At 32.7% G+C, this 27,279-nt stretch overlaps 1 protein-coding gene across 1 annotated transcript in view; it reads right to left on the reverse strand.

Moving 5' to 3' along the window:
- Positions 1-332: 332 nt before the first annotated feature.
- LOC121984377 (vacuolar protein sorting-associated protein 9A-like) overlaps positions 333-27,279 on the reverse strand; it is a 37,284-nt gene continuing 10,337 nt past the window's right edge. Inside the window, exons 3-5 of the mRNA XM_042537280.1 lie at positions 19,968-20,138; positions 2,652-2,831; positions 333-1,535 (exon numbers count right to left, since the gene is read on the reverse strand). Of these exons, the coding sequence (XP_042393214.1) occupies positions 750-1,535; positions 2,652-2,831; positions 19,968-20,138 (1,137 nt within the window). The 3' untranslated portion in view covers positions 333-749. The remainder of the gene's footprint in view (positions 1,536-2,651; positions 2,832-19,967; positions 20,139-27,279) is intronic.

The following is a 27,279-nucleotide window of genomic DNA, read 5'->3' on the forward strand; positions in this document are numbered from 1 at the left end:
AATCAACTGACAATAGAACCACTTGAACTTGTGTGAGCAAGCATGACAAGTCCAAACCCGAACAGATTCCGATTCAAACTAAAGTCATGCCTTGCCCGTGTGTCCCAGACACCCTTCTTGGTGTCTGATTTCTTGCATGATGTTTGGCACCCTTTCTTTAGCATATAAAGATATAGGCCCTTAACATACAGGGTGCTCACCATGCGCGCCCATGCTGGAAGCCTGAGTGCATGCAAGGCACCTGAAAGTGCTCTAGGCACTCCGCTGCACTCGGGCTCCCAGAATTGGCACGCCCGGTGGACGCCCAACACATCACCTCTCTAAAGATATAATTAACACAACACATTACCCTTGGGCACTGTAGTTTCACTAGTCATGAGGAAGAGTGATCACAATCAAGGGCGCTTCAGTTGTATTTGCCATAAGGACTGAGGCATCACAATCCAACTAGTACTTTGAATGAGTGTCTGCTATTTTGAAGTAAAAGCGACAAATCCTTTGGCCAACAGACATGATTAATGTAATTTTACTCATAGTATGAGCCTGGGAAAATATTTGACCTCCTAGCTTGCAAGTATTCAGTTTCCTTTCCCATTTAGAACTTCAACCCTTCCACCATGATAAAAATAAGCTACAGTTGCAATACAGATGGAACTCTCTATGCTTGCTCATAGAAAAAGTGAGAATATTTCTGACTTGAGCGCACAAAGTAAACGATCCAGAAAAACTAAAGATTTTCACTGATTACTTTATTCATTTGTTTCAGCATTTGACCCTTCTATGGATTTCTTGGATTCCATCTCATCCATTTGCAAAATCAAATCCACAGTGGAGTAGGAATTTTTCTTACTAACTTCAGCATTGCCATTCTTAAGTTCTAAATCTGCTAAATATTCATGTTCTTTGACAGTTTGCAGTGCCGATGATGATTCAGTACTTAGTGGAACAGATTCCTTATGAATGCCCATTCCTTTAGAAAGAGCAACATACTTAAGAACAAGTTTCTTGTAGCAATTTAGAAGGCTGTGAACATCCTGGATGGTTAGATCACCAGCATTAGCAAATAAGAAAGGATAATCCTGAAAATATTTGCTTGTGTTTTCCTCCAAAAGGTCAGCAGCTCCTTTTTTTTCCAGATCAGAAATTGATAACATATTAGTGAGTGCCTTTTCATTTACATCTTTGTTGGCGTCATATGATTGGCTTGGAACATGGTGCCCATGAACTGACACCGAGTTGTCCAGTTCTCTGTTAGCTTTTAGTACCCCCGACCTTTGTTCAAGGGCATCCAGATTCGTTTCAGTTTGCTGATCTTCTCCACTAGTCGATGTGCCCATTAGATGGGCTCTGGCTGATTCCATTTTGTTCAGAAACTCCTTTTCTTCCATTGAAACTGCTTGTGCATCAATATTCCAAATGAAAGATTCTGCAGATAGGATATTTGTAAAGAAGTATGCAGCTTCAGAGACTAATCGTGATTGACGCCTATAACGCTGAATGTAAAGCAAGTTTGAATGCAACTGCGGTGGGTTTGCCTGCAAAACATAGTAAACATTTTTGTGCTTTTAAGCAGGAACTGCAACACAAGCTGAAAACCAAGATAGATTTTTACCTGTAGAATTCATTGCCTACATGATGGGAATTTTTCAGATGCTTTAGAAAGATTTGCTATTTCATACTTAAATTGGCAGTGTCAATGGAAGAGACAAGTTGTTTGAAGACTTGCAAAGCAAAGTACAATGAGGTAGAGTGAAAAAGATTCATGGCATTGATGTGCATTGACATAAACAATATGAAAATGCATAAAACCTTTTCTTCAACAATACTTCATTAGTGTTCCATTCTACAAATATTAATTTCACTTTTCCCTAATAACATGAGTATGTTATGTTGGTATACAAGTTTCTCGGAGACTGAGCAACTCAGCTGTGGGAAGGTAGTCCTAAGCAAGAAAAGTTTATCTGTGATCGTACTGTAACAATCCATAGTTTGAAGATACAATCATAAGAATTGTGAATTGCCCACTAAGGATTGTGTTTGCATTGAGCTTTGACAAGGACCAAAGCTTGAGAACCATACATCAAGATAGTAATGCCTATAATCTGTCCGGTATAGAATGTGGACTATCTGTATACAGAATATGTTGGCAGGAATCAAGCTTAACTATCCGTACCACAATAAAGCCACATACTATCTGGGTTATTGAGTGAATAAGTACATGGTATCACTTATGTTTCTGTCCCTTGTTCCTCCCATCACCTTCATGAATGTTATGAACCCTTGGATATATTCAATATGCTCTCCTAGTCAAGTAATCTTGAGCACTATTTTTGGACATAAAGCCCCTATCTATGATCAGAAGATATTCTACAGATTTAGTTGGCAGTAACTGCAAGGTGAAATGGTAGTATGCCTATTCTTATACTCATTCAAGTCTACTGGGATACCACAAATAAGCATGAAGCAATTACTTTAACATGCAACTATTGTTTTTATCTCTTTTTTTTAACAATGTTTGTTGTTAATTGCCAATATAAATGAAATATGGTGGAAAAATTTACCCACTTCTATTGCAGTTGTTAAAAGAAAGGAAAGAAAAAACAACTAAAGGCAATTGGTACTCATCAATGAATATTGTGTGAAAATTATACCTTTATAGTAACATAAATAAGGACAGGAAGGAATTCATCTGCTCCTGGAGGGTTCTCATTTGATGCAATTGATGCATTTATTAGTAAGTTATTTATAACTTTACAACAATTGAGTATACCAACGAGTTTGTCTCTAGGAGCCTTGTACATATTAATCTTTTGCAGTTCCTTCTGAGCAAGCTACACATATCAAGAAGATGTCAGTAAAGTCAACTCCCATTTGGGGTTTGGTAAAAGAATAATTGATATACTTTATTAGAATAAAAGTAGGTAATATGGCAACTGTTATAAGCCAACACTATATGTTAAGGAAAAGGTTTATAGACCAATATGGATGTTGGCATTCAGATATCCCCCCCAAAGACAAGGAATACTTACTGTGACAGAAACAAATAACTGCATTAGGCAGAGAAATTCTTGATGTCCCATCAAAGTTACACAACATTCACTTTCTGGCTATTGGAAACACTATAACAAGTCTTCAAACATTCAGATGTTCAGATTTGAATAAGATCATCTAACCAAGGAAAATAATAAATAACTGAGTTAGCCCAAATTCTTTTAAGACCTCATTTATTTTAACACAATAAGGGTGTCCTTCCTTCTAGGAAAAAATTCCAGTTTTCCATTTTACAAAGGAAAAAAATGAGTAGAAAATAAAAGCCAAACAAAAAGGACCTTTTATCATTTCTTTGAACTTTTTGATACACAAATTTATTTATCATGTTCCATCTTCTTGAAACATAAGATAAAATACCATCAAATATATTTATCAAGAGAAGTTTTCCTTTTATTTGAAAAAGAAACTAAGAAACAAAAAAAATATATAAACAAATACAACCAAAATTTTCAGGATCTCAAGCATTCAACATTCAAATAAGAATTAGTTCAATTGACAAAGAAAAATAAATTCTAATAAAAAACTTGGTTTAATGAGGAATACTAGACCTCACATACCCTCAATCTGTAAATTTTTTTTCGATAATCCGGATATCCAATTCTTCAAACCAACTAATTCTGGGGGTAACCTAATTGTCCAACCCTATGGAAATTTCCCTCTTGAAACATGAGATAAAATACCATCAAATATATTTATCAAGAGAAGTTTTCCTTTTATTTGAAAAAGAAACTAAGAAACAAAAAAATATATAAACAAATACGACCAAAATTTTCAAAATCTCAAGCATTCCACATTCAAATAAGGATTAGTTCAATAGACAAAGAAAAATAAATTCTAATAAAAAAACTTGGTTTAATGAAGAATACTAGACCTCACATACCCTCAATCTGCAAATTAATTTTTTTCTTGGTAATCCTATCCAATTCTTCGAACCGACTAATCCTGGAGGTAACCTAACCTGCCTAGGTCTGACCCCACGAAAGTTTCCCAATAGCTACCAAGGTAAATCGGGAAGCACTTGCGGAGGCCCATCAAAGCGGCCAACATTCTTAGAGTTGTCATCCCACTAGTGGAAAATCCCTGCAATGTGCCGCAGCTAGGATTCGACCGTTAGATGCCTAATTAATCACTTGAAGGGTCTAACCACTGCATCATTACTGTCACCCTAGCGCGCAAGGAAGAGAGGAAGCAGAGGACATAACAAGAAAATCATATTCAATAATTTAAGTTTCGCCAAACAATCCTCACCTTATATATAGGCTTTTACAATCAAAATAAAAATATACCAAGTGTATAATTACAACCCCAATAATATATAGACTTTTACAATCCAAATAAAAATATACCAACTATATAATTACAACCACGACAATTTAGAAAAAAAATATTTTAAAAATAAAATAATAATAAATAAATCTGTATGCAATTTAGATCCAAAATTAGCTTGTATCTTTCAGCTAAATTTTTTGCATCATTCTCCTCTATGAGGAAGAAATTCAATCCAACGAGTTTAAATGGATATCCAACTGTAAGTGCAGCAAATATCATTAGAAGAGCCATCATTTTTGCACTTCTCACTATCTTCACATTCCTTGCATAAATAAGTTAAATTTGTCATAAATCGTTCATGCATTAAATTGCCCTTGTCCATCAATAATAGATGTTCAATAATAGTACTATAACACTTTCCTTCAGGGTAGGACACTCACAAGAAGAGGTGCTGAACTCTGGACAAAAGTGGATATTATTAGTAAAATTATCAATCCTAGAGTAGAGGTTGGTGTATAAATTGGAAAACCAAAAACGAAAAATAAATATAGACAAGGTTTAAAATTTCAACCCGTGTCGAAATTTCGGTTCTGGACCGAAACGATACGGTTTCGGTACCGTATCGTGTCGTGCTGATATAATTTCAATATTTTCTAAATATAAAATATATTAATTAAAAAATTAAAATATTTAACATAAATATTTAAAAAATAAACAATACAAAAAAATAATCTTTTAAAAAAGAAAAAGATATGAAAATAGATAAATAAATAATTTATTATAATTTTTAAATTAAAATATAAAATTAATTAAATAATTTTATTAGGATTTAATAAAGTCTTTTTAGATTATCTCCATCATAGTTTGGAATTGATTAAAATAATTAACCTAAATTTAATTAAAAAAATTTGAAATCCGACACCACTCACAAGCTTGCGCGACTTCGGTGCTGTTGCAGGGTTGCACGACCCCTCAACGATGGCCGCGGGGATCGCATGACTCCTCTAGTGCGATCGCGGTGGTCCCTTTACAGCGGCCGCAGGGTCGCGCGATTCCTCCGCAGAGGTAGCAGAAGGGTTATGCGACCCTCCGCCACTGTTGTGGGGTCGAGCAACCCCTTTGCTGCGGCCACAGAGTCGCGCAACATGTCATAGCAGGTCTGGTGCCGAGGTCGTGCCGGTGTCGGTGCTGGTCGCCGAGCGGAACGAGATGTTTTGCCCGTTTCAACCGTCTCAGCACGGCACTTTAAATCATGAATGTAGATAGACTTGAAATCTATGGATAGGACGTCTTCAAATTGAATTAGAGTAACATTAATTTTGTTGGGCTAAACAGGTGCTAGCCTTAAATCCGCTTCATAATAATATGAGCTTATGCCTAAAAAGTGAAATAAATCTAACTGGCTTACAAGAAACTTTCAGAGAAGTTTTGAAAAAGAACATAGTCTTTCTATCATATGGAAAAGTTCTGAGCAGTAACATTGGTGCCACATTTGGTATTAACCTGGCATGGTTACCGTCTAGGTTTCCAATGTCTAGGTGTTGATTGATGTTGACACTCCTCATGGATTGGAATGATGCAGACAATGGAAATTTGGTCTTCGACAAGGTTCAAGCTTTTGATCCTCTCCTCGTTGGTTTTTCTTGCTTCCAAAAACAAGAATATGAGAGTTTCATACTAATTAAATTAAATTTAGTAAATTTATTAATTATAGCAAAGATTTTAACACAACACTAAGTTTTGAACACTCAAATCACCCATTAAATTGGGACAAAATTGATGAATCTAATGGAATAAATATATCACACACACAAAAAAACCTGGTTAGACGAATATCTCTCACTCATCTCACACAAAAAATCAAAGGCAAATTTATTAATTCAAAACTATCCTAGTATATAGTACTTAGGATTCTAACCTCTTTTTACACTAACAATTAGATCTAATCATAAGACTTAGTTAATTTTAATAAAATCTTTGATTGACTTTTTCTAAAAACTAAAATAAAAATTCTACCACTATTTACTAAAAATATAACAAACTATACAAATTTTAAAGGCATAAAATCAAAAGAACATCTTTTTTATTCATATAATCAAAAAGGTGTCCTTTCAAAATTTATCAAAAGGGCACCCCAATAATATCCCTTTGTTCTTGACTGATCCAACCACGGGGACATGAACCCAAGATGGTGTTTCTTTGTACAAAGCAGTTTCAAGGTGGTGCTTTGTAAGCAACTCTAAGGTGGTGCAGTAATTTTTGAAAGAAGGACGCTCTTTTGACAATATAGATAAAAAGATGCTCTTTTAATTTTCTGGCAATTTTAAATGACCTAGATAATTTGAAATTTTCAAAAAATTTAAATAGTATTTGAAAATCTTGATTGCATATTTTTTTCCCACTGCAAAGAACTCGACTTAAGGCAAGTTATCAAATTATTTTCTTGGCTTATCATTTCCAAGCATAAGGAACAATTGTTTTGCTACCTCTATTTAACAACATTCCTTTATTATTCTTTTTCTTTGGACATCCCTTTCAATAGGCAAGAAATGAATGCACTTTATTACACCTCTTTTTGTGCTTTAATTTGTGGTATTCATTTTGATTGCTTTTTCTAATCAATAAGAAAATATCTAACTTTGTTATTTGGAGAAAATGTTATACTGTTATGGGTGAAAATGCTATACAAACCTTCACTAAAATCATAGGGCATGAAGGCTTAAATGATGAGGATAAATCCGCATCACCTATAACAAAATCAACAATATGAATTATAGCAAAGCCAACATATGAACGAACGCTTAAATTTCTCCTACCAAATTAGCATATTCTCTAATTTAGAAATTGAACTTGTGTTTAGATAAGTTGAACAAATTAAATAAACATGCATAATGACCAATTTTTCTCACAATATGATAAAAAAAAAAAAAAGGTAAACATGAAGAATATAAATACACTAGATGTTATAAGAAAATTAAAATTCATAAATTATGTACGTAATATGAAAATTTATCATATTACTAAACACTTGATAATAATAATTACTCAATAGAATTTCATTCTTTATTTCAACAGATCTGACTCATAAGTGAAGTTCTAAGATTTTGTAGATAGCACATAAGAAAATAACTCAATTGGCAATTCGAGATTTAAAATTTTGAGTTGTGCTAAAGTTTTAGTTTATGACCGAAATATGATACGGTTTCGATATCATATCGTGTCATGCTGATACAATTTTGATACTTTTTAAATATAAATATGTTAATTGAGAAATGATTTTATTAATATTTGAGTGTTATATGTGTTTACTATTGAATTATATTTGAAATGTTGAATGTTGAGTTTAAATTATTATCTCCTAAAATGTTTGATATTTATTAAGAAAAAAGTCAATTTAGAGTTAGATGAAGATCATCATGTTGATCAATTTAAAATTAAACCAAATTTATATATACAATAATTTATTAAAAATAGTATGTTTTATAAGATTAGAAATTATATTATATTATATTTTTTATTTTTCCTAACAATTCGTTTTTTTTTCTTTGTTTACCTCATGAATAGAGACAACAACAACCAAATCTTTATCCAACTAAGTGGGATGGGTTATCTAGATTTGTTTACATCATCTATATTTAAAATAATTATTTTATTTTATCATTATTAGCCAAGTTTTCTTTAGTGTCCCTCTTCCTCCATTAATGTATATATTTGTCATAATCTCACATCGCCTAATAAATACATATTTACACCATCTTAAACAAATCTCTCATACTTTTTCCTCAATAAGTACAACCTCAACTTTTTCTCTAATATTTCCATTTCTTATCTGTCTATCCTCGTATGTCTGCACATCCACCTTAACATTCTCATCTCTACAACTCTTATCTTCTACTCGTGTACTCCTTTATAGTCAAATATTATACTCTATATAATATAGCAAGTCTAACTACTTTATAGAAGCTTTAGAGGTATCTTACGAATATAAAAAAAATATTTGACAGCTTCCTCCATTTCAATTATCTTACTTGTATCTCATATAACTCTATCAGCCCTTCTATTCTTTTACAAAAACAATCTTAGATATTTAAAATTTTCAATTACAGGTAATTCATCATGTCATATCTTAATTATCGTGCTACGTCTACTACTATTATTAAACTTAAATTTCATATATTATATCTTTACTAAATCCAAAACCTTTAACTTTTTTTCTACTTCCAAGATTGAACATAGCATTTATTACTTCACGAGACTCATTGACTAAAACAAAGTCATCTATAAACAACATGCACAATGGTAACTTATCTTGGATCCATAACTGGTGTAAAATAATATGGCCTTAAAGTTGATCCTTATTTTTATAAGAAATACTTCGGTTAATCAGCCTGGAATCTTCACTTGTCATTACATAATTATACAAATCATTAATTGTCTCAATATACACTACGTTAATACCTTTCTTTACTAACAATTATCCATATAATTTCTCTCGAGACTGTCATACATTAAGTCAATAAATATCATGTGTAAGTGTTTCTTCTTTTCTCAATACTTTTAAATCAATTGTCTAAAAAGATATATAGCTTATATCATTGATCTTTCAAGCATAGATCTAAATTGAATTTCAATCACCTTGTTCTCCTTCCTTAATCTTTTTCTATAACATTTTCCCAAATCTTCATGGTACAACCCATTAGCTTAATGCCCTTATAATTCGCACAAATTTCTTCATTTTCAATATCAAGTTCAATAATTTCATAAGTCATTCAATACCTTACTTCCTGCTTTCATACGTCTATTAAAATATCATCTTAATTCAATTGCTTTTTAATTTTTCATCCCATTTAACACCTATTATACTTTTGAAATTTAAATTCTCAAATAAGATTTTAAATTTCTATGCTCCTCTGACCTACTAAATTTCATAAGCTAAGTTAAGTTGGTCATCTAACCCCTAATTAAAAAGTTGATAAAAATACCTCTTTCATTATTCCTTTATTTCCTCCTCTCTCTTGCTTTAACTATAAATATCATTTTCCCCTTCTTTTGTATCAAATTATCAATACAAGTGTTTGAAAGTTTTTATTTTTAGCTTCACTCACTGCTTTCTTAACCTCATTCTTGACTACTACGTACTTTTTAAAGTTCTCTTCATTCTTACAAGTGTACAATAACTTATAGGTCATTCTTTTTTCCTTCAATTTCTCTTATACTTTCTCATTCCACCACCAAGATTCTCTTATACTTTCTCTTAATTTTGACATAATCTTATCCAAGGTTTGAAGTGTCGAGCTGTGCCGCCCGAAACAGTCGAAATTTACCGTTCCGGTGGCGAACCGAAACCGGCACAGTAGGAGAACAAATTTCGCTGCCACTAGAAGCGTCGCAGGTCTCTTCCGGTGGCGGTGGAGGCGTCGCGCAACGCTTCCCGCGGCGGCGGAAGCGTCGCGCGACGCCTCCGCCGACACCGAAAGCATCGCGTGGTGCCTCCGCCGGAGTCGGAAGCTTCGCGCGATGCCTCCACTGCCGGCAGAGGCGTCGCGCTCCGAGCGATGCGATCACGAGACAAACGAAATTTTTTTAATTAATTAAAAAACGAAATTTTTTAAATTAATTAAACAATTCCTAAGTGTGATATTTTGAATAGGCTCTTATAAACCCTAATTAAATTATCCCTATAAAATATATTTAAAATTTTAAAAAAAAATAAAAAAATTAATTGATATTAAAAAAAAATCTTTATACTGTTTTAAATTTATTTAAAATTTTTTTAAAAAAAATAAAAAATCTAATAAATCATATTTATATTCTAATAATTTATTATTATTTTTTTGCTGTTTAATTTATATTTTAATTTTTTTTACCATTTTAAATATATAAGATTTAAATTAATATTTAATTAAATGAATAAATAATTAATTTATATAATTATGATGTATCAATTTCAATTCGAGTAATTAATACATTTTTAAAGAAAATTATATTTAATTATTTTTTTTAACCATATTAAGTTGTTCAAGCAACTTATATAAAATCAATATATAATTTATTTTAAAATTATATACAATAAACATATCTATCTAATAATTACTATATATTAATAAAAAAATATCGAAACTGTATCGGCACGGCACGATATGATACCGAAACCGTATCGTTCCGGTCTGAGACTGAAACCTCGGCACGGGTCGAAATTTTAAACCTTGATCTTATCCCATACCTATTTAAATCGCTATGTATTTTTCCTAATACTTTAGCTTCAACTCTCACCTTAAAGATACTTTATTTTCCGTCCTTTAACTTCCATCACTTGATCCTAGGAGAAATACACTTTTGTTCTATTCATACTATGCTTGAGACGCATCTCTAACACTACGAACCTATATTGGATGTGTACATTTAACACCAATAACCTATGTTGGATGGTTGAATTTTTTTTTAAGGATCACCTTGCTATCTTTATAAATTTCTCTCTTTCTAACCATAAGAAAGTTGACTTATTGTTTCCACTTTTAAAAGTAAATAGGTGTTCTTCTCTCTTCTTAAAAAAATGTACTAACTATAATAAGTTCAAATGCTATTGTGAAATCAAATATAGCTTTTCCTCCATTTCTTATTTTAAAATCATAGCCCCATGCACCATCCTATCATATTCCTTGTTTCTTACTCCTACATACACATTTAGATCGTTTCCTATAAAAATCATCTCGTTGTGTGTCCGAATTTTTTGTACTACCTTATTTAAGTCTTCACAAAACCAATGTTTAGTGTCTTCATTTAATTCTACTTGAGGAGCATATATGCTAACTACTTGAGGGGTATATATATTAATTACATTAATAGTTTCTTTTGCTACAACTATCTTAAGAGTTATTATCCTATTCTCTTTTCTCACTACTCCTATTACTTCATCCATTAATAAACTTTCTACAATAATACCTATTTCATTTCTCGTTTTACTCTTTTCTATGTATTATAACAGTTCTCTATCATTTTTTGCTTTCTCCCCTACCCATTTTATTTCTTGTAAACATATATATATTGATTTTTCTTTTAATCATTATATCTACAACCTTCATTGTTTTATTGATGAGTGTTCCTACGTTCCATGTTCCAAATCTAAAACAATCAATATTCTTATAATGTCTATTCTTATCTAACGTAGGATGTAAAAACTTTTACATATTTAACAGTGCACTCAAGTTCTCATAGCAAAATAGCGGTCTTTGCCAAGATATTGCAGTTAAACCTTATAATACAAACTTCCAGAGAACAACCTTATATTAGCGCAATAGTTTGATAGCTTTATCCATAATAATTGCCTAAGTTTTAACACTAGATGGCACCCTAACACAACCCTCCTCCTTTATCTAAGCTTGGGATAGGCCATGATAGAGAATTCGCCATGGGTGAAGTTAAAAAATTAGGTTTTTGTATTTATTATTTATCTCGTGGACGGATGAATGAGGACAAGAATTAACCATCCTACAAGAGATTTTTTTCTCGTTGTTTACTCTAGTGGACAAATGGAAGGAAAAAAATTAACAATGGAAGAGAGAAAAAACTTAAAGGATCAAGGAAAACAAATTGAGAGGGAAAGGAATTAGAATTAATTGATTAAAAAATAATATAAAATAATAATAAAATAAAATATAACCTTTGCAAACTCATGAGGTCATGGGCGCCTTCTTCGCGACCTCATAGAGGACGTCGCTGCCTCTGCAACCTCGTGAGGCCACAGCGAGACGTGAACCTATACCATGTCAGTCAGCAAACAAAATGGTAAATTTTGCTCGTGCTAATCGGTATGACTCGATATTTTATACCATGACGCAATTTGCAAATTTTTAAGTTTGATATCTTCCATTAATAGCTCATTTTGTTTGTTACATTTAGTTTTTTCCTTTTGCCTTTCCTAGATAATATAAATCTATATATTTCATAAGCCTAAGTAATGGTTGGTATCTGTTGATGCAATCATCCCTCAAGTGGTTTGATATGAATAATATTTGCGTAAAGAGTTTCTGTTACACCTTGCCTTGTAATTTTATGTCTTCAAGTGTGCAAGTGGATATACATTGAGACGATGTAGTGCTATCAAGGTCATGCTAACTAGATGGCTCGATTTTGTAGAGATTGGAGAAGCGTGATATACTCTGTCCGAAAAAACGCCCTAGGCGGCCGCCTAGGCGTTGTGTGGCGGCAGGATGCACCGGAAACTAGCCAGGCGGATGACCTAGGCAGTTGGGCCGCCTAGGCGGTCCTCGGCGGGCTTTGGCGGTCATCGCGGGCTTCGGCGGGCCTAGGTATTTTAGGCATATTTTAGGGTTTTTAATACTAAATCGGATTTGCCGAGGCGCTTCGTGTTCTCTCATCGCCGACTCTTCGTCTTCTCTCATCGCAGCTTGCTTCCGGTAAGTTTCTGTTAATTTATTTTTTTTGTTTCTCATGATTCTTGCAACTCTCTGGCAACGCTGGACGCATCGCAGGGCGTCAGACGTCGTCGGAAGCGTTGTCGGACGCGTCCGGCGAAGTCCGGCGTTGCTTCTAGCAACGCCGGTAGCGTCGCAATGCTTTCAGCTACACCGAAAGATTTCCACGACGTTACCGGCGCCACTGGAAGCAACGCCGGACTTCACCGGACGCACCGAACTCGTTCGGCGACGCTTCCGGCGGCGTCGGAGGCCTCTCGCGAGGCGCCGGTGGCATCCGGTGGCGGCCGTACGAGGCGCGACAGCGCGTTTTTTTATTTTCCTAACTATGATAATTTCAATAATAGAGTTCATAAAGCCTAATTAAATTAGGATCCCAATTAAATATATATAAAATTTAAATTTTTTATAATAAATATTATTAATTTATATAAAACAAATTTTAATATATAAAATTTTAATAAACATTATTAATTTATATAAATCTAATTATATATATAAATAATATATTTAATTTTTTTAATAAATATTATTAAATATTAATTGATATAACAGATTTAAAAAATTATATTTAAAAAATTATAATAAATATTATCATTTATAAGATTTAAAAATATTTAAAATTTAAAAATTTATAATACATATTATTAATTTATATAAATCATATTTATAAGTTTAATATATTATTAATTTATAATTTTATATTAATCAGATTTATAAATATTACAAATTTAAAATTATATTAAAATTTTAAAAATTCTAATAAATATTATTAATTTATATAAATCAGTTTTAAAAATATAAAAATTAAATTAAAATTTAAAAAATTCCAATAAATATTATTAATTTATATATAAAACAGATTTAAAAATATAAAAAAATTATTTAAAATTTATTTTTTTTAAATAAACATTTAATAAATTTTATTAATTAGATTAAGATATATAAAAAAATATTCTCAGACTTGTTAATGTTATATTTCATTATTTTGTATCATACAGTATAATTAAATTTTATTATCATGTTATGTTGTTATATATAATTTTTTCAGGTTATCTGTTATCATAATGGAGAAGAGGAACGTTCGCGCAACGGTAAAATTGTTGTCATGTGACCAAAAGGTCACGGGTTCGAATCCTGAAAACAGCCTTTTGCAAAAAGCAGGGTAAGGCTGCGTACAATGGATCCTTCCCCGGGACCCCGCATGGCAGGAGCTTCGTGCACCGGGTTGCCTTTTTTTTATCTGTTATCATAATGGCAAGCAATCCATCTTTGACAGCATCTGTCACTCAACCCGAATCCAGGATTCTTAGAAGAAAGTCAAATGACATCGAATGGAAGTTTGGGATATTGATTGATCCTAAGAACCTCGACAAAATTAAATGCAAGTTATGTGAAAAAACAATGTCAGAGGGAGTGTATAGGATAAAGGAGCACATTGGAAATATACCTGGAAATGTATCTAGTTGTCGAAAAGCATCTCAAGAAGATAAAAATGAGTACAAACAAACTATTATGAAGGGAGGAACAGAAAGAAGAATAACATAATGGAAGAACAAAGTTGTAGAGCAGAGGTGGTTATTTCTCTAGACGAAGAAAGTCTTGAAATTGAAGGGATGGATGGAATTAAAAACTCACTTCCACTTGGCCCCATGAATAGATATGCATTGGCAATTGCTCCAGAAAATACAAACTCCAGTGGAAGTAAAGTGCTTCGCCGAAAAAATATAAATGAGGCTCTTTTCAAAGAGAGAACTCAACAAGTTCAACAATATGTTGGGAGATGGATTTATGACAATGGAATCTCATTCAATGTTGTTGATAATGATAGCTTTAAGCAACTAATGGAGGCAGTGGGTCAATTTGGACCAGGATTCAAGCCTTCAACTCAATATCAACTTAGGGAGTCATTGTTGAAAGACGAAGTTGAAAGAACAAAACAATTGCTGAAGAAACATGAAGAAGAATGGGCAAAGAATGGATACTCGATCATGACAAATGCATAGAATGATAGAAAAAGAAGAAGCATCTTAAATTTATGTGTTAATTGCAAGGAGGGTACTACATTTTTAGAGTCTAAGGAGTCTTCAGATGAGGCGCATACAGCTGAACTTATTTTTGAGTATGTTGACAAGTGTGTTGAACAAGTAGGAGCTCAGAATATTGTTCAGATTGTAATAGACAATGCCACCAACAATATGGCTGCAGCTAAATTGATGAGAGAAAAGCGACCTCGGATTTTTTGGAGTTCATGTGCAACTCACACGGTTAATCTCATGCTTGAAAGTATTGGCCAACTTCCACAATATAAAAAGGTTATTGAGCAATCCAAGTCTTTTACCATTTTCATCTATGCTCACCATAAGACTTTGTCATTAATGAGAAGTTTCACGAAGAAGAGAGACATAGTCCGACCAGGAGTTACCAGATTTGCATCAAATTTCCTCACATTGCAAAGTTTGATTGAAAAAAAAAAAACTAGTTTAAGGGTCATGTTTACAAGTGATATGTGGGAGAAATGTAAATGGTCAAAAACAAACAAAGAAAAATTGGCTTACTCTATAGTGATGAGCATGAGTTTTTGGAATGATGTGACACTCTGTTTGAAAATATTTGCTCCTTTGGTAAGAGTTCTTCAATTGGCAAATGGAGATAGAAAGTCATCGATGGGGTTTCATTATGGGGAGTTTCTTCAAGCTAAAGAAGACATCAAGGTGGGTCTGAACAACGTGGAATCAAATTATCAGCCTATCATAGTCATTAGTGAGTCAAAAAATGAAGGATAGACTTGATACATCATTGCATACCACTGTTTTTTTGTTGAATCCTTATTTTTATTATAAAAATAATTCTATTGCTCTTTATGAGGAGGTCACGACGGGGATTTTTGAATGCATGGAAACTTACATGCCAATGAGTTAGATCTACAAGATACAATTATTAAAAGAAATTTTCAAAATATAGAGATAAGACTAGGTTATTTGGAAAAACATTGGCAGCAAAAGCATGTGAAAAAAATGATGATACATTTGATCCATGTGCATGGTGGAGTACATACGATGCTCACACACCTAACTTGCTAAGGGTGGCATTGAGGATACTTTCATTAACTACAAGTTCATCTGGGTGTGAAAAAAATTAGAGTACATTTGAAGGAGTAAGTTTTAAACTTTCAGTCTTTAATTAAATTAGCTATAATTTTTAACGTCTATACTCTATTCAGGTACTAACTATAATATTTACTTTCTCTGTTTTTTTTAGATTCATACAAAGAAAAGAAATAGGTTAGATGCCAACAGGTTGAACAATCTAGTATTTGTCCAATTTAATGCTATATTATTGAACAAACAAAAAAGAGAAAAAGAAAGAAATATCGATGTCCTTCTTGCAAAAGATGCTTCAAATGCATAAGGTTGGATTGTGGATGGTGAGGAAGATGATGAAGTTGAACTAGGTTCCAGGCTCACTTGGCAAATGGTTGATGAAGCAAGTGGAGCAGATGAAAATCTACAACCCGAAGAAGCTCTAGAGTGAGAGAACTTCATGAAGATGATTTTGCATCCGAAGAAGAAGAGGAGGATCACAATAATGATATTGAGTTTGTGTCCGATGAAAAATAAGTTATTGAAAATTACGGAGAAGAAATAGAATAAATATGAGTCTATGAAATATTATTAGTTGTATAATTTTGAACTCATTTTGTTAAGACATTATGTTATTCAACAATTATATTTTGCTTAGTGGTTACTGGTTCACAATGATGTAATCTTAAATTGAACTATTGCTACTATTTTATAATGTTTTCCACCACTAAAGTTGTTTAAGCTTATAGCAAGGTTTTAAAATTTGAGTTGGATATATGTTCTACTGTTTACTACATGATTATGATAACTTACTACATGTTCTACTATTCAACTATTTCTTTTACTCGTATTTACTGAGTCTAATATATTTCCTTTGCACAAAACTGTTAGTTTTCTTTTATAATTTTTCATTTTTTGGTATTGGAAAGTATGCATTTATTTCAGCATACATAATTAGATTTCCATTGCTATGAAATTGTTTAAGACAACATTTAGATTTACATATGACATTGTTTATAGTCCACATAAAACAAGGGATATCGAGGAATCCACCTAGCGGCACCTAGTCCCCGCCTAGGCACTAGGCGTTGGTCTGCCGCCCGACTAGCGCCTAGCGAATTTTAGAACCTTGGTGATATAAAACATCCGAGGGATCGCAAGAGGAGCATTTGAGTGCAACTGTGCCTAACTCAAACTATGTAAGTGGAGCATGAATGATGGCATAGGGAGAAAACCGATGGCTTGGTGTATTCAAGGGATAAGAAGCTTGAAGGGAGATGACCGAGGTGGACTACGTAAGTGGAGCATGAAAGATAATATGATGAGTAAGCTGAGAGATGACGAGAGATGGCCCGATGATGGAGACAACTATATGGTGAGTTGAGACAAGAGTAGATCTTAACTTAGGTGGACTCGATTATTAGATTGGTCGTAGTCAACATACAAATCGACTCACAACAAATAATATGGTATGTTTTTGAGATAATTGACAATTGACTACCCAGTCAACTAGTAATCGTCCAATCAATTGATGACTAGTTGAGCCCAAATGAATCTATTACCGAAGGAAACATTTATGATCAATGGGAAACGGTCAAAGGTGATCAAGAATGTCGTGATTAATGGCGTAAACCAATCGACTAAATTAAGATGGGTATTAGATTAGGAATATTGTGTCAGCGAAACAATTCGAGCAAGAGGCTATTATAAGGGATCCAAAGGCAACAAATCAACAGAACAACAAATTTACTTTTACACACTAATATATGTTATTTCATTAACCCTTATTGTAAACCCTAACACCTCTATTGTAATCCTCTGTATGTGAGTAACATCCTGTAAAAGGTTTTTCCACCTTCGATATTGCTAAGAAAGAGAAAGTATAGAGGATTCTGAAAGTGGGATGTGGAGTAGGAGACTCAGAGTTGTAGAAGCATGTTAAAAGCCTTTATTTGTATCATGTACGTGTTTCTGCTTTTAGTTTGATTTCCGCTGTTAACATTTTGTTGTGACTTTGCTAAAATTGTAGGAGTATTAGTTTTATATTTGCATACATGAATGATATATTTTGTTGTGATATTGCCTATTGGATGGCTGTGAAGCTAACCATACAATGTCAAAACCATTGTAGTAGGATGACCAGGTATGATGAATTTCAATCATGCTTTAAGATGAGCACTGTCATGGCTTTATTGATCACTAAGGTCTCAAACTATACTGATATATGAAGTTACATTATATGATTTTACTTAATATTATTATATAGCTATTGATATATATAGGAAGATAAAGCTTGGTTGTTGTTGTATATATATATATATATAACTAAAATTGTATGTTTAATCAAGTAATCATTGGAAAATAAATCTAAATAAGGTTTAACTTGGGGTTAATGACTTAAAAATAGGATTACATATGATCTAAGTTCATCCAAGTAAAAGTTGAAACTGATGTTTGTATTGGCACAGTATCAATAATACATGGAGGTGGCACAATGAACTAGAAAAGTAGAGTAAAATATAATTTCACTCATGCCAATATATATATATATATATATATATATATATATATATATAATTGTATGTTTAATCAAGTAATCATTGGAAAATAAATCTAAATAAGGTTTAACTTGGGGTTAATGACTTAAAAATAGGATTACATATGATCTAAGTTCATCCAAGTAAAAGTTGAAACTGATGTTTGTAGTAGCACAGTAGCAATAATACATGGAGGTGGCACAATGAACTAGAAAAGCAGAGTAAAATATAATTTCACTCATGCCAATCCATTTCAATTTCAATGAGTGAACTGGATGGCATATTGCCTGTGCCAACCACAATGAGGTCAACCAGAAATGAAATGTTAAACTGCAAGTCTAGTAGCTTCAACTAATATACTTTATTGAGGTTAAACATAAAGGTGAAGAGTGCCATGAAAATATACGAAAATAAAAGTTGCAAAGCAGAAATGATGGTAGCTGATAGGAAGAGCAGACGAAAAAGATCTTGTGGGAGCGGTGATGGATGGTGATGTAGATGATGGCAATTGATTAAGAGGTTACGGGAATAAAGAGCCTCTCTTAAGAAAGAGAGGATCGAAGGGAGATGGAAAGCAATAATTGAATACCTCAAACAATTGTCTTGCAATATGTAGCTCTGATATCCCTTGAAGAAGAGGACAAGAGGACAAGAGGATTTTTTTTTTGGGGGGCAAAATCTGAAATTTTTGAAACAATATTTTTATGCCTCCCACAAGTTTTTATAATTGAAATAAAATAAATCAAAACTAGTACAATCTCAACAAAATAGAACAATGCTAATTTAAAGATTAAAATAGAAAGAACAAAATAGAAATTGGGGCATGGCTTAGATTCAGAAATGGTCTAACGATTTGCATCAGTTTAAGTTTGCATCATCAAGATTTTATAGCCAATACAAACTCAAATATGTAGGAAAAAGTTTAAATGTTATAAGTGGAACATTATGCATCTGAAGAACTATAACATCAATAACTAAAACACTAAGAATATCCCAAAAAAACACTCAACTGCAAAAGCATGCTCTATACTGCATTTCATCCTTCAGCATATACTAGTTTAAGCTCAGAAGTTATTATCAACCCCAGGATTAAGAATATCTTTCTGTCTCACTGAGATTGATTCAATGAAGTTTGAATGTTCTACATTTTTTTAGCAGTTATACAATAACTGGGAAATATTTTCATAATAAAAATTCTCTCTAAATAGTCTGAAATGAAATACAGGAAGTAACCATTAAACTTATAAAATATATAGCTTTTGTTATCACCATATTATCAAAACCGTTGCCACTTAAATAAATAATTACACACTAAAAGCTCCATGCCTACTCCTAACAATACCTTATTTAACAAATCAACCTCAAAGTAGAATTTTTTTTTTAAAAAAAAACTATCAAGGAGTCATGAGCTTCCCTAGTTTGCAAAAAATAGTGTAGGTTGGATATCACAATTCATGAATTGTACATAATCAGATAGACCAAGAAAGGAGATAAAGAAAGTTCCTAAAATTAAACACTGAAAAGGATTAATGTAACATTTCAAGTAGATAAATAGTGTAGATAGTCTTTAGTAGCTGAAGTAGTGAACTCACCAGCCATGATGTTTCATTTTGGAAAGCTGGTTTGATGTCCAGATTTTCAGGTCGTATAAAATGTTGTAGTAAAGCCATCTTCTCATAAAGCTCCCCGTCACTGTTGACATCTTCTGGAACTGATGCAAATACTCGATTAAAAAGTTTTGTCATGACATATTTCTCCAGACCCTGTAAATGTTGGCAAATTGAAGTCCACAACTGCTGGTAAGCTCAAAATAAGTTTAGAAAGAAAGAGAGCAAGAGAGCAACTACAAGATAAGAAGCATATATGTCACCTATGTTAGAGTGTATACTAAAAGTCTAGCTTTTTGTAAATATTTATTTTGAAATAAAAAATCACATTGGTCAAATGTCTACATTTATATGCTAAGTGTAGTTGTTCAATTAATTTATATTGTAGATAACATGGTGTGTGGTGTCACACACAGAAGATCATGTTATCAGATCCTTATAAATTATAAACAGTTGCTCACAACCAATATGGAATGGGACAAACCATTGGAGTGGTTGTAGTGTAATTAGGTATTAGTTTATCTTAACTAATAAATTACACTAGTACACTACGAGTGTATTGAGCAGGACCAATTGAGGTAGTATCTTTTTATACTGACTATATAAAAGAACAATACCTCTGTTATTATAAAAGTGTGTACTCTTAATCATGATATAATAACAAGCACATATACTTAGTATTTATTTCTTTGATTTATCAAAAGGTGTGATTTAGCTTGTTAAATCAATAAGCCCGATAAGTTGGGAAATGATATTATTTATATGGTGTGTTGTTGATTATAGAATGAAACTGTGTCCTAATAATCTAGGTTGATAATGTCCCCTTGAGGAGCTCATAAGTATTGTCATGTAAACCCTGCAGGTGGACTTAGTCCGACATGACGATAAGGTTGAGTGGTACTACTCTTGGAGTTAGATATTAATTAAGTGAGTTGTCAGTAACTCATTTAATTAGTGGGCATTCAATATCTTAAACACAGGGAGACTAACACACTCATGATAAGGAGCCCATATAGTAATATGGGATTGGTGCGATAGTGCAATAATAACTCTTTAGTGGTATGAGTTATTATTGATGAACTCGAGTTGGGTGTTCGAGGTGAACACGGGAAGCTCAAGTTCATCGGGAGACCAAAACCAATTCCTCCTCTCGGTCCCTATTGTAGCCTCTTATATATAGCCTTATATCCACCCAAAGCCTAGCCTCTTAGCCCATGCTAGGGGCCGGCCCCTATCCTTGCTTGGAGCCCAAGCAAGGGGGTTGGCCAAGCCAAGCTTGGAGCTAAGGCTAGGGCCGGCCAAGCCTTGCTTGGTGCCCAAGCAAGGGGTCGGCCAAGTATGAAAAGGGACGAGGGTTTTATTAAAAAAAAAATTTTGATAAAATCTTTCCTTTTATGTTTTTATCCACATGGTTTTAAAAGAGAGTTTTAAATTTTAAAATCTTTCCTTTTATAGATTTTCTACAAAGGATTAAAAGAGATATTAGATATCTTTCCTTATTTGTAGTTATCTATAATGTGAAAGAAAGATTTTAATTTTTTGACAAAACTTTCCTTTTTTTATAACCATGATATAAAAGGAATTTTATTTTTAAATCTTATATTTTATAGATATCCATAAAAGGATTTAAAAGAGAGATATTTTAATTTATAAAATATTCCTTTTATAGCCAACCACAAAAGGGATTTATAAAAGAGAGATTTTAATTTTTGTTTAAAATCTTTCCTTGTATGATTAAACAAGGTGTGGCCGGCCATAGAGAGGAATAAACGGAAGTTTTATTTTTGTTATAAAACTTTCCTTTTTTGATTCACCAAGGAATATAAAAGAGGGGGAGAAGGTGCCTTCATGAGACACACAACTTATTCTATTGTTCCTCTCCTCCATCCTTGGTGGTCGGCCCAACCTCCTCTTTCTCTTCTTCATTGTGGTCGGCGGCATCATCTCTTGTGGAGCTCTTGGTGGCCGGTAGCTTGGAGGTGAAGAAGTAGAGAAAGGAGGCATTGTTTTCTAGCATCCCTTGGAGCATTGTGGTGGTGGCCGAAACTTGGAAGCAAGGAAGGCTTTGGTGGTTTTCTTCTTGGTAGATCGTCGCTCACACGACATCCAAGAAAAGAAGAGGAATACAATAGAAGATCAAGAGGTTGTTGCTTATAAAGAAAGGTATAACTAGTAGTTTTATTCCGCATCATACTAATTTTTTTGTATGGATTTTGAAATACCAAACACAAGAGGCTAACAATTCTAGATTTCAAATTAATGATTCGAGTTTGTGTTTTTTTATTTTTCGATCTTGTGATTCGATTGTTCTTAATGGTTAAACCTAGGGTTACTATAAGGAGATTAAATATTGAATTTCGTTGAAAGGCTTTGTCTAGGAAGTGGTGGATGATCCCATACCCAAGAAGGTCTAGTGTCTCGCCATGTTTAACCTGGAAGTCGATCTCTGAAATAAATATTTAATCGAATTTGTAACATGGGTGGATTTGGATTAATAATGTTAAGCATCGTTTGCAATCCAAGTCTAAACCTCTAAGAACAAATAAGTTGAATTTGGAATCAATAATGTTAAGTTCTGTTTGCAATTCCAAATTTAATTTCTAAAGAACACAATAGGTTGTTAGGAATGGTTCAGGACTTGTACAAAATTTTTCAGTACGATATTCCGAGTAGCAACCAACAACCTATTTACGTATATAATAAAGATAGTCAAATAAAAGAAGGAAGATGAGATATATAGTTTGTGACTCACAGATAATTTTTGGAAGTTAAAAGAGTCATGGAAAGCAATATGGAAACTTGGATATTAATTGTCAGCCATCTAAGGGACAATGACTTTTTGTCTTTGTAATTCAGTAAGCACAATTTAAGATATCCAGAAGTAATTAGAGGAATTTTTTTTTGTTTTGATATGAGTGTGCAAAGATTCTAAACATCAGTAAGATTGATGAGCTTATCTTTAAATGATATATACTAAGAAATGCCCTTCCACTATCCCTAAATATCTACACTCATTGACAGAGATAATGATGAATTTACAGAAAATAACTGAGTGCTTATCCCTAGTCATTGACTCCTAAGAGAACATTCACAAGAGATTAATAAAAAGGGCAAATCCAAAACTAACAACAATGAAGGTGCCAATCTCCGATGATTAGTTTTATTCAACGATATAAAACTTGTGGAAATTCTAAAAAATGCCTATCAGATAATCTCTGAAAGTCAATACTAATTTTCTTTGTGGATCATCCTACATGTCTTGATTGTACCTCAAAATCCACATTGACAGCATGATGAGATTCCCAAACAACTTGGAGTATATTTCCAATTTTTTATGCATTTAATAATTAATATTTAATATCTATTTAAATACTCAACCGACATTTATTTGAATTTATTATGGAATTTTAAGGCTGTTTTACCAAATTGTTATAGATAGATTTATTAGTGAAATTTTTGAACTCGTGTTGAGTTCAAAAATCAAGATATTTTTGAGATTGAAGTTTGACATGGTTTGCAGTTTGATTGGTTATGGTTGAATTACCCACACTCATTTTAGTTTGCCTCAGTGAGGAGATAAAACTTGACTGTAGGGTACTTTTGAGTTGGGCCAAAAACCCCTCTTGTTTTTCCTTCATGTGATCTCCCTTTCCACCATACACCACTTCTTTTATATGACTAATCTTCTCTCCTTCCTCTTCTTTTTTTCCCTGAGGACACTAGGTATGATTCTACTTCCCTTCTTACTATTCTTTTTCATAAAAGTTGGCTACTCTAGTTAATTTTGTGGGAGGGACAGCAGTGAGTTAGAGGTGGCAGCCAACTTTGGACAACCAAAGAAGCCATCAATGAGTACTCTCTTCAATTTGAAGATGGCATGATAAAGATATTATATAAACTAGTAAGATCTTTCTTTTTCTTCTTTCTCTTCACAAAATTTGATCATTGGCCCTAATTTATACTCTTGATATTGGCAACCTTCTTTGTTTAAGAAGTGGAAGCCATACTCCTAGGGGTGGAACCAAATAGAAACCCCTCTTCAAGGTGAGGCAAGGGCTTTATTTGATCTTCTTTCACTTTGGATTGAAGACTCTAAGGATGACCTAGTACCCTAGCATGTTCTGCGAGAGTTGAATGGGTTGTTTTTTCATTCTTCAGATGGCCTAAAGGGGCAGTTTGACTATGGGACAGCAAAAGCATGAAAATATCAGCACATCCCTGGCTTGGGGAGAGTTTGTGTCAAATCATTTGTGGTTGGTCTAACTAAGGGAGGCAAATCCTCCTATTGTCTCTTGAATTTACCTTTATAATGCATGATTTAACTTTTGCAATTGGAACAGCAAAAGTTAGGGAGAGTTTGTGTCAAATCATTTGTGATTGGTCTAACTAAGGGAGGCAAATCCTCCTATTGTCTCTTGAATTTACCTTTATAATGCATGATTTAACTTTTGCAATTGGAACAGATACTAATTTGTGATTAAGATGAAATTTCAAGACTAGCAAGGGAAACTTATTCATACCAAATGATACCATGATACTCATTAAAGTTCTTTCATTAATTAATATTGACCTTTGAAACATAAAAACAAAAAGGCGACTAATGGGTGTAAAGAAAATGACGAGATGCCCCTTGGGGGCTTGGGTGAGTAATTAAGATATAAATCCTGGTTAGATGGAAGCCTTCCTGTTCTGTGTACTTGCTGGAAATTTTAGTTAAATAACATAAGATGTGGATCTTGAAACACAAAAGGGGCTATGAGAGTTTAAAACTTATGAGATACCAATTTGATGAGTTTGGTTGTTTTTTCTAAAGGAAAAATATTCAAATGAGTTACTATGGAACAAGGTTTAAGCTTTTGATGTTTATTAAACTTTTACAACAGCTATCATATAAATTCAAAATATATATTTTTATTATTTTTTGTACATAATTAAATTGTTTTACTCACTTTTTATTGCAAAAACATCAAGTCTTGCATATAGAATGCTGATGAAGATTGGTCTCCAAGCTCGACATCTTCATATAAATAGTGAATTCAAATCACAAGTTTAGACTTTTGATGATTATGGGCATTGCTTATATTACATTTATTTGAATATTTCAAATTCAAATTATAAAATTTACTATACTTTCTATATTTTGAGAATATATAAAAGCATCATCTAAATTTAAATAAAAAATACAGATAAAATTAAATTTTTATTGTATAATAAAGGGATGAGGGGGGTGATGGCTTTAAATTAGTGATAATGTACATATTGTATAGATATAATACTTCTTGGATGAACAAGTGCTTGCTTTATTTGTTTTTCTTTTTTATTTTAAAAAATTAATTTCTCTATTGTACTTGGAATTTTATATTGGTTTTATGTAAGCATAGCTTGGCACAATCAAGTTCACAGCTTCATAGCTTGAGGTCCATTGGAGAATGGAGACAGATGTACTGCAGGACAAGAAGTATTAAAGCACAAAGTTGACAATAGTCGGAGACAAAGTGAACTACATAGATGAAGTGTTAAACATAGCACATGGGACTTGATGCACTCGAGGAATGAAGAAATTAATGGAAACGGCCTTGGTAGCAATGTAAGGTAAGTTGTGGTTATGAGCTATGAGAGTTAGAAACTTATACTCTTGGAGAGAATATCTACTCGATTATTAGGAAGATTAGAGTCAGAGTTCAAGTTCGAGTAATAGAGTTAAGCTCAATCGACTAGTGAGTTGAGCCGACTAAGGAATCAACTCAGCCTGATTAGCCAATTAATAAAATGTTTCTATTTGGGGATGAGTCTACTTGTGATTAGTTGACTGATTAAGACTTTCAATCAACTAATGCTACACTAGGAACAACAAAAGGAGTCATTGATCAGATAATTTTGCACTGCAACAATCAGATGACTTAAGAGCTACAGTGAGCATTCGATTAATAGTGGAATCTAATCAACTAAGTAGTTATTGGTAGACTAAGGTTAAAGAGATCCGGAAGTCATTCGACTCATCGGCGACAAGTCAACTAAATAGCAAGTGAAGATTGAAGGGACTGAAGGTTATATAAAGGGGGGCAAGGTGGACATTTAAAGGCTAGCAAAATAGTGATTAGTCACATCATATTAAGTCTCATCTTGTAACCCTTTAAGTTGTTCTCTTAATCTTCTTACAATCATTTAAGAAGTTTCTCTACCTACAGAACTGCGAAGGAGAAAGACATTGGACTTCCAAGAGTGACATACCAAGTCATAGTTGTGAAGTAGGAACAACTACATTATATGTCTTTGTTAGCAATATGTATATAATTGTCTTTTAGTCTCTTATTTCCACTGCACTAGCAAGAGTAATATAACTTTATAATTGTAGGTATAAGAGCTATTAACCCTCTACTAGCTTCATCCGGCAATCGCACTACACCGGTTCCAACAAGGTGGTCTAGTTGGACGCTTTAAGAAAGATAAGATAATTTATATTCTTCTGGATCAATTTGTGACAGGGTATTTCAAGGGTTTTATCACAATATGACACATGTAGATGCCTAAGGCAACTAAGCAACAATAGGCCTTTACACACGCCATTGCTAATTCCTTATAAATCTTAAAAAGACAGAAAGAGATAGCATAGACTTTGTTTAGATTTACCCAGAACTAAGTGAAGCACGACTCCATTTTAGTAGTGACCAATTTTTGAAGATGCATATTTTATTCAATGTAACAAAATTAATAGCGCATAGCAAATAGCCAAGTTAGAACATTGTCAGACGACAAGGTTGTCACATCTATAGTCTTAGACCCGTAAAGTTTCTGAGCACTATACAAGTTATTTGGGACCATGGTTCAAAATTTCGATCGGTGCTGAAGTTTCAGGTCCGAAACGATACGATTTCGATATAGTTTTGATACTTTTTAAATTTTAAATATAAGAGTATGTTAATTTTATTAATATTTTATTATTAACTATGCTCCTTGGTGTTATATTTTGAGGTGTTTTCAATATTTTCTCATAAATAATGTCAATTAATTTTTTATAAAAATTATTTAAAAAAAAAAGATAATTATAAAATTATTTGAAGGTCTTAAATTATTTTTTGAATGCATTTGTAAATTTTAAATTTTATTAATTTATTTGAAATGTTTAAGAATTATATTTTAAAAATATATATTTTAAATTTATATTCAACTTTTAATATATTAAAAAAATCATTTATTTTTTTATAAAATATTTTATTAATTTTTGAAATTATTTATAAATTTTAAGATCATTTTTAATATTTTATAGTTTATTTATAATAAAAATACATATTTAAAA

The sequence above is a fragment of the Zingiber officinale genome, chromosome 5B, assembly GCF_018446385.1.
Source record: "Zingiber officinale cultivar Zhangliang chromosome 5B, Zo_v1.1, whole genome shotgun sequence".
Classification (NCBI taxonomy): domain Eukaryota; kingdom Viridiplantae; phylum Streptophyta; class Magnoliopsida; order Zingiberales; family Zingiberaceae; genus Zingiber; species Zingiber officinale.